General features: G+C 36.9%; 2 protein-coding genes and 1 non-coding gene across 4 annotated transcripts in view; 1 reads left to right on the forward strand and 2 right to left on the reverse strand.

The window, feature by feature from the left end:
• dnah7 (dynein, axonemal, heavy chain 7) overlaps positions 1-1,502 on the reverse strand; it is a 98,940-nt gene extending 97,438 nt beyond the window's left edge. Inside the window, exons 1-3 of the mRNA XM_077216407.1 lie at positions 1,196-1,502; positions 961-1,032; positions 781-871 (exon numbers count right to left, since the gene is read on the reverse strand). Of these exons, the coding sequence (XP_077072522.1) occupies positions 781-871; positions 961-1,032; positions 1,196-1,201 (169 nt within the window). The 5' untranslated portion in view covers positions 1,202-1,502. The remainder of the gene's footprint in view (positions 1-780; positions 872-960; positions 1,033-1,195) is intronic.
• Positions 1,503-5,414: 3,912 nt separating this feature from the next.
• trnal-caa (transfer RNA leucine (anticodon CAA)) lies at positions 5,415-5,524 on the forward strand. Its single transcript has 2 exons — positions 5,415-5,452; positions 5,479-5,524. It is a non-coding gene; the product is annotated as a tRNA-Leu (tRNA).
• A 375-nt stretch (positions 5,525-5,899) lies between these two features.
• rubcnl (rubicon like autophagy enhancer) lies at positions 5,900-14,391 on the reverse strand. Of its 2 annotated transcripts, none has more exons than XM_077215261.1 (12): positions 14,044-14,391; positions 12,868-13,399; positions 12,098-12,266; positions 10,656-10,710; positions 10,432-10,564; positions 10,031-10,155; positions 8,360-8,424; positions 8,031-8,269; positions 7,839-7,900; positions 7,525-7,678; positions 6,674-6,764; positions 5,900-6,480 (listed from the first exon to the last, which is right to left on the reverse strand). In XM_077215261.1, the coding sequence occupies exons 2-12, from the start codon at positions 13,360-13,362 to the stop codon at positions 6,377-6,379; spliced, it is 1,692 nt and encodes a 563-aa protein (XP_077071376.1). In that variant the 5' UTR covers positions 13,363-13,399; positions 14,044-14,391; the 3' UTR covers positions 5,900-6,376. The 2 variants fall into 2 exon arrangements, with proteins under 2 accessions (XP_077071376.1, XP_077071377.1); XM_077215262.1 differs by having other exon boundaries at positions 12,868-13,490; positions 14,044-14,128.
• Positions 14,392-14,609: the final 218 nt, after the last annotated feature.

Below are 14,609 nucleotides of genomic sequence, written 5' to 3' on the forward strand. Positions count from 1 at the left end.
AAAAGCCTAACTAGAAAGTTTGTAGTAGTTTTAAAAGCTTGAAGTTTGAAGGTTTTCAATTGGAAAGTTTTAGTTTAGTAAGACAGACTTTGTTTAGGCTAGAAAGAAAATGTAATTTTGCCAAAAGAAGAACTTTTATTTTAAGTAAATGTTATTTTTAAATCAGCTTCAGTGTGATATTTAACCATATTATCATGCTTAACACTGATAATTTGATTTATTGTAATGCGATGATCAGATATCTAAATCAGAGAATATCATATGTTTGGGCAGTTGGATTATTTATTTTTAACAGCGGATTCGGGGCACTCAAAGTGCACCAGATTAGTGAATTTATCTTTAAAATGTACAACATTTTCTTTCAGGGGGGCATGCCCCCGACCCCCCTAGAGGTACAGAGATCCACCTACGAAAATACTGTGGTAACACAGTAGTAGACTATATGATGGTCTATGAAAAATACACATTTTATTATCTTATTAAAATACATGATCAGGATTTTACCACCTTCGCCCCATTTTAAGCCAGGAAAACCCCTGCATGTGAAATATAAAGTACTGGACAACTTTCTTTCTTTTTTTCTGCTTTATTGATTTAAAATAAATAGCATATTAAGCCAATTAAGCAAAAATCTGTCAACAAAAGTCTGAAGAAAAATAAAACTGGTATTACACTTAACATTCTGTCCCCCTCACTTTTGAAATGATGGCTACGCCCCTGGGTATGTTCACATTGATAATATAGTCTGGGTTGCAAATCAAAGTATATTGTATTTCTTACTGGAGAGCAAAGAGCCAAGGGGGTCTTCCTGAGCTGGTCCCTGAAGTCTAAAGCTTGGGCTAGCTTCATGCCAACAAGGTTTTGACCGAACCTGAAAGTCACAAGCCATCAATACTGTTGTTGAATGAGAAGACATAATCTTAATTAAAACAGATGTGGTGGATCAGTGCCAGGCTTTACCTTCTGTATCTGTGGTAAAAGACTCACAGTTTTCTCTGGCTTTATAGGGGGCTTCCTTTTTTCAAATGACCCCTGGAAGATGTTCAGTGTAAGTAGCTATTATCATAAGGCCTATTATTATAATTCGGAAATTGTGCAGTTAGCAACACTCAGAGTGACTCTCATCTTAAGATAAGTTATTTAAGAGAACGTAAACAAACTCTATAGCCTGAAATAAAAAACACGTTTTACTCACCGGCATCTCTGTGTTCTGCACTTTGGTTTTCGTATTTGTATTTAACGTTAATAAACTGGTCGTTTTTACTTTTCAATATGTAGAAGCTTTGGCAACACCGTAACGTTATCTTGCAGATTTCGAGACATCAGTGTTTGGTCAATTTATGTAAAAACGTCACCTGGCCAACTACGCAATAGCTTAAACACAATAATTTCTTTGTAAATATAACAGTTATCGTTAAGTTAAGTCTAAAAACAAGTTTTTTTAAGTTGTTACCAGTGTTTGTTTGGTGAGAGTGTTCGCTTGTGAAAGTGTCTGGCGTTGCTAGCCCGGTAACCAAGGAAGCGCGAGGACCAGAGGATGGCCTTCGATTGGTTTACATTTGACGTAAGGAGACGGTGCCTGCCCCCAGCATTGTCTTCTCTGCGTCCCGTTATCATTTTATAGCCGGTTAATTGTTGGTAAGATACTAGAAATACATTTTCTCATTAGAAGAAAAAAAACAGTGTGAAACAGTTATATTTGATCTAAGGAGAATCACTCGGGCTCTAGAGATTTCGTTGCAGTCAGTCAAAAAAGCAACAGGTGCACGCGAGCGAAGATAAAGCATCATTCGACAGAAAGTAACGACTTTGTAAACTTGTTAAGTAAATTAAGTAACATTTCATTTAAGTCACATATACAGTCTCATTAGAAAAGGGCTGATGACAGTATGTTGATACATTTTAGACCCAATGGTTTTTCATTTGAAATTGCCTACATCAGTGAAGAAACACACACACACGTAGGTCTCTCTCTCTCTCTCTCTCTCTCTCTCTCTCTCTCTCTCTCTCTCTCTCTCTCTCTATATATATATATATATATATATATATATATATATATATATACGTATACAGTGTTACACCAACTGCTAAACAAACAGCTTGTGTCATAAGAATGGAGAGTGCCATGCCCTTCTTTAGTCGGACATATTTAACCCTAACTGACACAGGGATGGTATTATGTCCCGGTTCTTTTTCATTTAGTCCTCCCTCAATTGCAAATGCCCAGTCACTCAATACAATAATAAAAAAAGGAAGCTAAATCATGAAGGACCGGGATAACAGAAACCCTCCAGATGATGGAGAGAGTGATAAATAAAAGAAACTATTGTCAAGCATGAAATGCTGGGAATAAAGGGATATGCAAGACGGTGAATTGGCAAGAGAGGAAAGACAGGAAAGAGAGACGCACAGTTTCATTAACCCCTCACTGCGGCTGAGTGCCATCAATCAGAGTCAACATTACAGTGCTCTGACATCAGACCCCTGCTGCTCTTTCATCAGTACATGATGAGCATCTCTCCAGAGGAACCCATCTCTCTGAGGCCATCACACACTGCATGAGGCTGGTTATGTGTGTGTTTGACTTTAACAGATTTTCAGGGAGTTGGGTTGGTGGGGCAGGGGGGGTCACCTCTCGATCGGCCCGGTCGCGGTCGCTTTCTTTGGGGGGGGTCCCCCTCTGTCCGTTCACCACTGTCCGTTCACCACGGGGCCCCCTGAAGTGCGGACCCAGAATTGCACTGCCCTAATGAAAGCCCTGCCTGTGACGAGAAACTTTAAAAGCCACGGTGAAGTATTGCCATAAAAACAAGATGGAAAACTGCACTTCCTCCCCTTTTGTCATACTCTGGGGTTTACTAACTGTATACTTTATTTGCATGCTTTGTTTAAGGTCGTCACCCAGGTAGCTACTTTATCTCCATTTTGCACCCCTAAAATGTATATAGGGGTAGAGTGGGGGAAAACGCTCCCCTTAAGGAAAATGTGACATTACTGTGAAACAAAACATAAATGTGACAAGAATTGCCATCCCAGTTTTGACTGAATATGGCAGGAGTTATTCACCAAACATTAAAATTGCTCAACCTTCATAATTAATTAATATTTTGACTGAAAATATTTTTGTACAAAGGGGGCGTATTGCCCCAGCGGTGGGGTAAAACGCACCCCAAGGTGGGGTTAAATGCCCCCTTTCTTACCAACCAAATTTGCTTCATAGATCAACAGCAAAATGAACAGACTATAGTTTTTAATCTCTAAAAGTAAAAAGCAAGTAATGCAACAACATGTATAACTATTCATATTTATTTCAGGAATGTCCAAAATAGCCAAATTTCTAACAATTTAACATTTTTTAACATTAAGATTTCTACACCTATATGGGGTAGATAAACACTATCATCAAGACAAACAGAAAACCCTAAATAAATATTAAACTTATAAAAGTTTTTGTAGTAATTTATGTAGTAAAATATATTCAATAGCCTAAATGCATTAAAAACCGCTGTTTTATCATTGGGTCACCTAACCACCTTTCATCAGTGCATCCACCCAGCTAGCTAGCTAATGCTCACTTTAGGTAATCTTTTCATGTTTTGTTCAAATATTTTGATAGTACCACCTAGTTATACTGCATTAAAGTGTAAAATAAAGGATTTGATAGACAGAAATATATTATTATAGTAATTATGAAAGAGAGAAACTATGCCCCCTGGGGGCGTTTTACCCCACAACCTATGACTTTTTAAATAATTGTTTATTTTTTTTTAAATATAATTATATTCCTTATGAATAACATATGTTCTCAAACTACAGACTTCACTATTCATCTATCACACATCCCTGTGATATCCCATGTAATCCTCTTCTCAAATACGTCGCTGGTTTCAGCTTCTCCATGGAGATTTGTATATCCCCGTTGTCAACGTAGTGCATAGCAATAGTAAAAATGTATCTTGATTCTATCTAGTGGTTATTTTGGGAAAAACAGGTGGGGGGCGTTTTATCCCAGGCCAGGGGGGCATTTCCCCCCACTCTACTGCATCATGGCCTTAGTTGAGCTTGATGACTACAGAGAGTCAGCGACCAACAGCGTGTTCTCAATAAAGAATCTTCAAGAGTCTTCATGGGCTCATGAGTTTCCTTTAAAATCAGTATTGTTTTAGGTGTTGTTCAACTTCTTTCTTTAAAAGCAAAGGCTTATTTCTTCCAAATTTACTTTTACGAATAGTACATTTAGTTAAGTAGCAGATTAATTAAATAATATTCCTTATGAAAAGACATGGCATTCAGTAGGAGAAAAAAAAAAACATGTAACATTTTTCAAAACATTTGAATGGTGTGAGCCTTAGAAAAATGAACAAAAACAAGCTGAATGAGGACAACTCGAAAATAAATGAAATGTTTAACAAATACATGTTTCTGCATCAAAACCACAAAACATACAAAATATACCAATATCACAATTAAATCTGTTTACAAGATTGCAAGGTATTTATAAATGAGTTTAAGATAAATATCTTTGATTCTATTTGTAATTAAATATTTATGAGAAAGTTTCCAAATTTTACTTCACAATAGACCATCAACACAACCATTCCAAAATGATAATTGCAGAATTAGAGACTATATTTCTTTGAAAAAACCCCAAACCCCTATTATTGGGGGAAAGAGATAAACAGATTCAACCAACTACAGAATCAGCATCCAGAGAGAGCTGAGGACAGGCATTTTTAAGAAGCATTTTTAGACAGCATCCACAACTACATGCAGCATAATCTTTAAGAGTGACTGGAATTATCTAGAGAGAAATTCAGAATAGGCCATTCATGATTACATTTTTTCTCACACAGACTATATTACAACACTATTTATCAAGGAAAAAATACTTAAATGTATACAAAAATCCTTATTATTCCAAATTAAACCCCAAATTTGGTGAGAAGTTGTGTTTATTGATTAAACCCCGTTTTTATAGCATCAAATAACTCACTGATACTGTGATACTGTACACTGACACGGAGGGGGATTTGACCTATACTGCAGCCAGCCACCAGGAGGCGATCGAATGTAACATTTAAGAGAATATCATAGACTGTTGTAAGAGTTAAAATAACTTTTATTATTTTAGAAATGCTCACTGTTTTGTTGTTTTTTATTTTGTGAATTAAAAAATTATCTTGATAAATGATTTATTATAATCATAAAACAGTGCCATATGAACCGTCTAGCCGTTTTAATGTGAGCACGAGAAGGCGTCGTAAAAGAATACAAAAAATAATTTCTGATATTCTGAACAATCAGAGTAATTCGTATGATAATGGGAAAACACGGCAACGTACCGATTTTAATAATGTTTGAGTTATTCGAAGAATAATTAAGCTAGAAATGCTTTAGTAATATAGGTGACGTATGTCAGGATGGCCGAGCGGTCTAAGGCGCCAGACTCAAGGTTTAGTCCTTCCTGTGAAGCGGGATTTCTGGTCTCCGAATGGAGGCGTGGGTTCGAATCCCACTTCTGACAATACTTTTATGTCAATAAAAAGATAATAGGATGTTTGTCTCAATGCATGTCTATAGATTATGGTTTTACCCTTTATCCAGACTTTAATTCTTAAACATATATAAAGCTGAAAAATATTAATTCAATTAATATTAGCCTTAATAATATGAATTAGTAGGCCTACATGTTAAAAACTGACAACAACTAAAATTAACCTAAACCATTTTAATATTTACACATTAAATAGATTTTATTAAAATAACATATCTATATCAGTCTTTCAAAAAATGATGACTGCCCCACAGTTGAGCAGTAATTTTAGCAATTAAGTTGCCCCTCAGTAAAGCTTTATAAAGTAAGTTAGCTTGTTTGCCAAGGAGAATCAGTGTCAAATCAGCATTTGCATATCTGCAATTTTATTTAAAAATGTAAAAATATATTCTATATTTTCACCACAGAATGCATTTAAATAAAATACCCAATACCCAGATTGAAATTTGACTAAATGATCAACTCAAGGAATGTTGTGTGAGAACATTTTGCATCCTGTGCTGTGAGGGAATAAAAATAAATGTGCCCAGATTCAATTTAATGTCCAAATTTCAGCTGTGTGTTTTTAAAGTGTAACCAAACCCTAAACCAACTTTTTTTAGTTGATGATCTGTAAGAATGGGGCTTTATTAGTGCTGTTCATTGATTCGAGTAACTTTTTTGACCCCAACATCAACATCACAGATATGAAAAAGCCATTCATATGTTATTTACACAATTATGTCAGTAGTCTTTCAAGTAGGCATTTAAACAGTTCAAGAACTCTGAAGACCTGAACATTTTTGCATGCAGCTTGAAAATGCAGCAAGGGACATGTAGATTTCATAAACTGATCTCTTCCTGGATTTTCTTTCGTTTCTGGAGTCTGGCACATTTGGGACACGGTTCATCACGGACACAGGAGATGTGGAAACAGGCTCTGCAATCTAAAAAAAAATCCAAGGTACAAGGCAACTGTCATTTCATGAAATATAGGAATGGCCTTATACAGCTTGTATTATTGAGTTATCTTCTTACACTGACTGGTAAAGCATTTTAACCCAAGTTGGACAGAAATATTGTTTTGAGTTATTTTGAAAACAGAGTGTTGGAAATGCTTTTAGTATGTTGATGTCTGACCTGGGCAGCGTGTGCAGGTGTCTCTCTGAAAAGGGAAAAGCACTTCTTTCCCATGACAGAACTCACAGATAAAACCTTTGGCCTGACACAGCTGTAGATTGTAAGAGAGATGATGACTGTTGAGATTTATTCAAAGATAGTACATAATAAATGCGTAATGATCTACATTGTTCATTGTAAAACTTTTTTTGCTTCTTCTGTGTTCCACAGTTAGACCACGACTGTGATCATACAATCCTATAATCACGCATGAACACATTTACAACAATTGACTTTGTAGGTGTAGTGTTACAAATTTATAAAATGTTTAATTGAGGTTCCAATACAATAGTATATAAACTGAGACAGTTTCGTATACTGAATTTAGCATTTAAGATTATGATGATGATGATATTTGCTGTGAAACAGTTTTCCAGCAAGAGGATCCGGCAAATCCTGTTTTCTGTATCTGGCAGAATACTGCTCTCTATCTAACCGGCTATTCCTGTTTCTCTCTATTGTAAGCAGATTACTGAAACTTTGGTAGCCTCACTGTTTGAATAGTTATGCTGATTGGATTGGAATTGGTAACACTCCATGTATAGGGCAGGTTCCTAAACCGGTATACATCATTTACATGCTTTGTTCATCACAATGTTAAGCCCTGCCCCTAAATGTGTATAAATTGCAAGGGAACGTTTCCCTTAGTTAGACTTGGTGACTACAGCATCGCAACAGCAAAGTCTTCCATAAAGAGTAACTTCTGCATTGAAAGATATTCCCAACGTCTCCTGGTCTTTCGCTTCTAAGTCTCCTACACTTAAGAAAAAAAAGGTTTACAAAATAGGCATCTAAATAATAGCTGGACAAACCTCACAAAGGTCTGTGTGAGCAACTGCAGACTGCAGCACGGCTTTTGCAATGGTACAGAGCTGACCCTTTTTCACCCTGATGAGTTCATCCATGGAAAAGAGGTGGAGTTCCTGCATCAGGTGAGCAGGAAGTTGTTCAAACTCGTCAAGGACTCTGGTTAGAGAAACAGGTGTCAACAAAGAAGACCTACTCACTACATACCCAGCTTGAAACATCATATCCTGATTATTTATGGCACTGCCAAAAATGTCCATTATGAATTCTCTATACCGAAACTGGCCAGAAACAAGAGTATAGAGACGAGACAAATCACCCAGCTGATAGTCTGCATGTACTCAGAAGCTTTTTGATGGATATTAGTTGCTCCTGTAGTTCCTAAAATAAACGAGAGAACATAATTAATATTATCATGAGATAACAGTCGATGCAACCTGATTGACTTGATATAACCCCAGCAAAAGACATACAGATACTCTACAAAAACAGGGCAGAATGAAACACTCACTCTGAAATGCTGTAGCTCTTTGGCCTGGCTGTACAGGTTTTTGGCCATACTTGTAAGTTTGAAAAGTGGTTTCTGCCATATAGAGTCCAGTAATTGTCTGGAAAAATGGCAGACCGGATACCGTGCAAAATCCCAGTTATTTAGAACCCGACCTGGAATCACTGATTCCAAACCACCGTGGCAGCCATCACAAAAGTATCTTCCCAGGTAGTCACAATACCGCAATTTCTTCATATACCCTTGGGAGAGAGAAATATTCAAGGTTTAATGTCACAGAACTAAAAGTTTTGGATCACATGAATCATATTAAGAGCAGATTCATTACTCACTGGGCTCGACTTCAGTACCACAACCTGCACACAGGAAGTATTGGGAAGTGATGACATCACTGCGTCTGAAAACATTTATATGAACACCCTTGTGAAAAAGAAATCCGCTTGATTCTATTGAATTTTCACTTTGTCTACTTCAAATCTTAAAAGTATATTTTTTATTAAGTTGCAGATAATATAACAATAGTGAAAGACCACTTAATTGTACTAAAATAGAGTACACTTTCGTGACTTTTTCACACTTTTAAATAAGTGTACTTTGTAATAATATAAATAACTAAATCACATGAAAAGTATAGGTTTTATTTTAACTATATGTATGTTATTCAGTATTACATTTAGAGTATTTTAAATGTACTAACTTCATCAATTACAAATATATTTAAATGCATGACAATCACGTTTCAATAGAAATGACACCAAATTCCAGTTTACCATAAATGCTATTATATTTAAGACAATAGAAGTAACTATGAAACTACATATAAAGATGTGCTTGAGTCTTACTACAAAATATTGTTGCAGTTAAAGAAATAGTTCATCCAAAAATGAAAATGATGTCATCATTTACACACCTTCAAGTTGTTCCAAAGCTGTATAAATTTCTTTTTTCTGCTGAACACAAAAGAAGATTGTGGCAAGGGGGGCGTGGTTTTGCGAAGTCTGTAGCCGAAGAGAAAGGAGGGAGCCGTGCGGTGAGTAATGCCGGGCGTACACCAAAGGATTTTCACAGTCCCAGACCTCGGCGACCCGATTTATGCCAGTCTTTCTCTAGTCTTTCATATGAAACATGTTTGATATTATCGCAAGTCTTTAGTCTGAGACTAAAAACTGTGATCCCAAGTCTTTAGATGTGAGCTGATAATCTTATAAAGTCTTTTCTAAATCTTTTTAAAGTCTTTAGGTGTACAGAAAGCATTAGTAGGTCAAGTGCAGATGATGAACACCTGTGTCTGATTGCAGTAATTGGCGTGGAGAGACCGCATATAAGCCGGCGGGAACAGGAGAGCGGGAAGGACTTGGGACTCGTACACAACATGTGAACTGAGAGCTGGTACAGCGGGAAGAGTGTTCGTCTCAAGTGAACCGAGAGCTGGTACAGCGGGAAGAGAGTTTGTCTAAGTGAATTATAGCTGACTCAGCGGGAGGAGTGTTCTGTGAACGTTGCTGTAACCGAGGTTACGGTGAATGTGGCGCGACTTTTGTTTTCTTTTTACATTTTGAATTAATAAAGTACGAGTCTTAGTCTCACCGACCCTGTCTTCTTCCTTCCACACATTGAACCTTACCACAAAGATATTTTGAAGAATGTTGGTAACCAAACAGTTGATTGGACCCATACTTCCATAGTATTTTTTCTCTCCATAAGTCAATGGGGCCCATCAACTGTTTGAATACCCATATTCTTCCAAATATCTTCCTTTGTGTTCAGCACAAGATAGAAATTCATACAGGTTTGGAACAACTCGAGGATGAGTATGACCGAATTTTAATTTTGGGTGAACTCCCTTGTGTCTGAAAACGTTATGTTCAGTTTGCACTTAAATTTATTCTTTTACAGTATATTATTTCTGTAATAAGAACTCTTTTAAAGTAAAATTTATGTAGAGAGTCAAGCTTGCATGAATGTCTATACTCTGTTAATGTGTATATGGTGGTCTTGCTCACCTGTGTGTTGGCTGGACACAAAAGATGATTTGAAATTTGGGTGGTGCCCAGGTTAATGTTCCTCTCATTCTAGTCTTCTGCATGATCTCTTCAGTTAGACTGATCCTGTCCTCTGCCAAAGCGATCTGCAGAAAAAAAGTTAGAATTGATCAATTAATTCTTGTGAAAAATATATGTCCTTTAAACAGTTATATGTGTATGTGGCAGAGAAAGAGAGTGTGTGTGTGTGTGTGTGTGTGTGTGTGTGTGTGTGTGTGTGTGTGTGTGTGTGTGTGTGTGTGTGTGTGTGTGTGTGTGTGTGTGTGTGTGTGTGTGTGTGTGTGTGTGTGTGTGTGTGTGCACCTGTGTGCACCTGTGTGTTTTCAGTGCATGAATGTGTGTTTATGCATAACCATTCTCACTTCCTGCAGAGCAGAGTTGAGGTTGACAGGGTTTTGCAGTAGCTCAGAGGGGAACCACTGCTTCCTGAACTCTGACACCAAATGGTGGGCTAAATCTTCAGCAGACCACTGCATTCTATAGCTCTGGAGAGAACTGGGAATAAAACAATTCTGTCTGGAACTTGGGCATAAAAACTGTAAACATGATTACATGAACTTGTGCATGTAGAATTCAGTGCATATACCTCTGAAATGAAGCCAGGGAGTATCTGTTTGAAGACAGTTGGGAGACGCTGTCATCTGACAGAGAAACAAATCAACAAGATTCTTCTTTAAATTTGCTTCAGAATATGATTTTTTTAAAACTATTAAGAAACTGCATGGTGGGGTGACATCCTTTTGCATTATGATTATATAGAAACAATGTATTTGTAACTGGCTAGCGGTTTACAACAGGGTTTTATACTTCAACATTATGTAATAGCTACAATAAAATAACACAAAACGATGTTTGCATAGCATTTATTAATCTTGATTAATGTTAATTTCTTCATATACTAATTTATACTATTATATAATATACTTTAGTATATTATACAATAGTATTAGTAATATACTAATAGTATAATATACTGTTATTATTTTTTTAAACTGAGTTTTGTGATAATGATTGGCTAATTGTACATTATCCTGCTTATTAAATGACATGAAATATTGATTTGAGTTTAAATTATTTAACCATTTTATCTTTGTATTATCTTAAAGGGATAGTTCACCCCAAAATGAAAATTCTGTCAGTATTTACTCACTCTCATGTTGTTCCAACCCCGTAAGACCTTCGTAAGAATAGTTGAAATAAAGTCGTTATTTTTGTTTTTTTTGCGCACAAAAAGTATTCTCGTCATTTGATAAACTTAAGATTGAGCCACTGTAGTCACTTGGACTATTTTAACGATATCTTTAATAACTTTTCATGGCTGGCAAGATTCAATCCCTTAAGAAGCCTATGGAGGAGTGATCAGATCTCAGATTTCATCAAAAATATCTTTAATTCGTGTTCCGAAGATGAACGAAGGTCTTACGGGGTTGGAACAACATGAGGGTGAGTAAATACCGACAGAATTTTCATTTTTGGGTGAAATATCCCTTTAAAGCTTCCGCTAAGAAAAAAGTACAATGTACTAAATAATCAGCTAAACAGGGCAACAGCATACAGTAAATTCTAAATAGTTTTATGATAAAAGACCTACTAAAATGGAGTCTTCTGAGGTGATTTCCACTACAGTCAATAACTGAGACACAAGACCAGTTGTGTTGTGAAACAAGTGAGAGTATTAATTTACGAGAGACTATAGTGCCAGTTAACATTATTTAACTATAAATCATATTTTGTAGTTTATATATTGTATTCATGTCACTAAATTAATAAATGCTGTGAAAATATATTCTTCATTGTTAGTTAAATGACACCAAATCCATTCATTCATTTTAACGTTTGAACATTATTGTAAAATGTTACTTATAATTGTGTTGAAGTAAATGCTTATTTCAGCAAAATACAGCCTGCAGAATACAGTACTGATGACCAGCTGTTTTAAAGAGACCAGGTCAGCATTATCTGATCTTTGTCAGGACCACATCACATGCGGATGACACAGGGTTTTGTTGCAACACAATCTGATCTTACCCTCAAACCCGCTGTCAAAGGAAGAGATTGAGTCTGTTTTTGAAGTATTGTGTGTTTCACATCTGTCTTGATGTGGATGTGTGTTTTTTAACTGCTGCAGACACACAACCCATTTCACAGCCTCCAGAACTTCCAGCACCATATCCACAACTACAAAATGAGCATTTTCCTGCAGACAAACAATAAAATACATACTTTATGCTATAGGCTCTGAAGAAGAAAATGCTCAGGAAGTTTTTGAACGACTTTACCAATAAAACATTTTTATTATTACGTAATAATAATTAAATTAACAGTATAGTCTTAAAAATGATACACTATTGATGACCTTTTTGCAAAATTCACTTTTACATGGTGTTTGAACATAAATGTGTGTCAGCTGTGTGTGTACACAACCACCCTATAATGGTAAAAATCCACCAACTCCTCAATTTTATCCTCATTAAACAAAAACAGTGTCTCAGAAAGAATAAGCATTTGTAGATTCTAGCATGCTAGCATGCAGAAAACCAATTATCAGTAGTTTAAACTGATGGCTTTTAAACGCAAGCAGATAATACATTTTCATGATGATAAAGAACTGCAATGTCACGTGAGCGTGACCGCGACAGAGATGATAATAATCAAAACCAAAAATATGTTTTAGTTTTTAGTCTCCGAGGCTTGAGCTGTACATTCTCTGCCCTCTTCTGGAAAGCAGGGTGGGGATCCGCATTTTTCCCGTTTAAATTAAATTCAATGAACCATTTTTTACAACATAGCCTACCTACCTGGTCCAAACTGTAGATGTCTTTAGTGGCGTGTACAGCAACACATGATCCACATTTCTTAGCTTGGTCTGAGCTCCTCTGCCTAGATGCTGGTGGGATGTCAGAGCAGGCTCTTCTTTTAGTCTTTGACTGGAAACCCTCATGTAACCGTCCAGACACTAAAGATTGGCTGTGAAGCTGAGTGTCCTGAGAGACACGTGAAATTCCTCGGCCATGATTACCTGCGAGGAACTGTGTCTGTCCTGAAGAGCCCTTGGGTGAATCATTGTGATCAAGGTCTCTCTCTTTCTCTGAGAGACTGAATCTATGTGCACTTGAATCATTGGATTTCGTCACTGGAGAGATGGATAGTTCCCATATTGGAGGTGTCAAAGACAGATCAGACGGTTTTTCTGTCTCTGTGTTATGTCTCTTGCGGGATATGACAGGGCTGCTCCGGGGTAGATGGTACTGTTCCTCGGGATTGAGCAGGTCTGAATCCCATTCATCGCACATCTTCAGTCCACTTTCATCGATATCATCATCACCAGTGCTGTCAGAGAGATTCTCAAAATCAGAATTCACAACCAGCTAACAAAGTGCAGCTCTCTTACGATAATGCTGCTGCTACTACCAGCAATTGCCTTGAGGAAGAGAGAGGACATGACACTATCAGGGATACAGGGAAAATATTTTTGATTAAATGGCCTAGTTTTGTTTTGTAACATTATTCTGTCTAAGTACCGTGCTAATAGAAATTACGACTCATTTTGTTTTATCATCATTTACACACTCTCATGTTGTTCCTAACCTATATGTGATATTCTGAAAAATATTTTTACTGTTTTTGTAGTGAAAGTCAATGTGGTCTCTGAAACAGCACTGGACCCCATTGACTTTCATTGTACGGACACACACACACACACACACACACACACACACACACACACACACACATATATATATATATATCTTCTTGTTTTCCTCAGAAGAAAGAAAGTCATACAGGTTTGGAATGACATGAAGGTCAGTAAATTACAGTCATTTCAAATTTTGGCTGAACTATCAAAACTGCACCAGTTTGTCTGTAAGCTGTATTGGAGCAAGCATGTTTCTCAATGATTCTTACCGACAGCTTAGAGTGCACAGTCCTGTGATATTTGACCTAGCAAAGAGATCAAAACCAATAAAACTCACCATATTTTGTTCGTGAAAATAGGAGAAAAGTTGTTGCTTTCGTTTATGATATGATCTGATTCGTCTCAAGCAGTTTCACTTCCTCGGTCTGTACATAAACCAGTGTACTATTTCACGTTGGGGGGGGTTATAATATGATTGCATACCTGCAAACTTGTCGGAATCTGGCGACAATCGCCGTTTTCTTGGTCAATTGGGTAATTTACGTGAATCGTGTAGAACCGGGGAGTTTTTTTAGGGGGGGGAGTTGGGACCAAAAAACCTGCCGACCAAAATTTCGTTATTTCAAATGTAGGCGCGTTGCGCGTGGTAAGCGCGCTCATAATCCGCCTGAGCCACCACAACATTGCCCAACATCAGATGGCGAACGTAAATGCAAGCGGAACGAAACTGCTCGTTATTGTGTGGTTGACGGACCGTTTATCAGCTTGGACCTATTTTTTTACAGTCAGGTTTGGACCAAAGCAGCGCGAGCCGATCTTGATCAAGCGACACTGTTACTACACAGCGCTAATAACAGATCCAGTAATGGAAGCATTTGAATTTGCCACAGAAGTAATAACATC

This window comes from Siphateles boraxobius, unplaced genomic scaffold, assembly GCF_051911475.1.
Source record: "Siphateles boraxobius isolate OS27281-9 unplaced genomic scaffold, OSU_SipBor_1 7, whole genome shotgun sequence".
NCBI classification, from domain to species: Eukaryota; Metazoa; Chordata; class Actinopteri; order Cypriniformes; family Leuciscidae; genus Siphateles; species Siphateles boraxobius.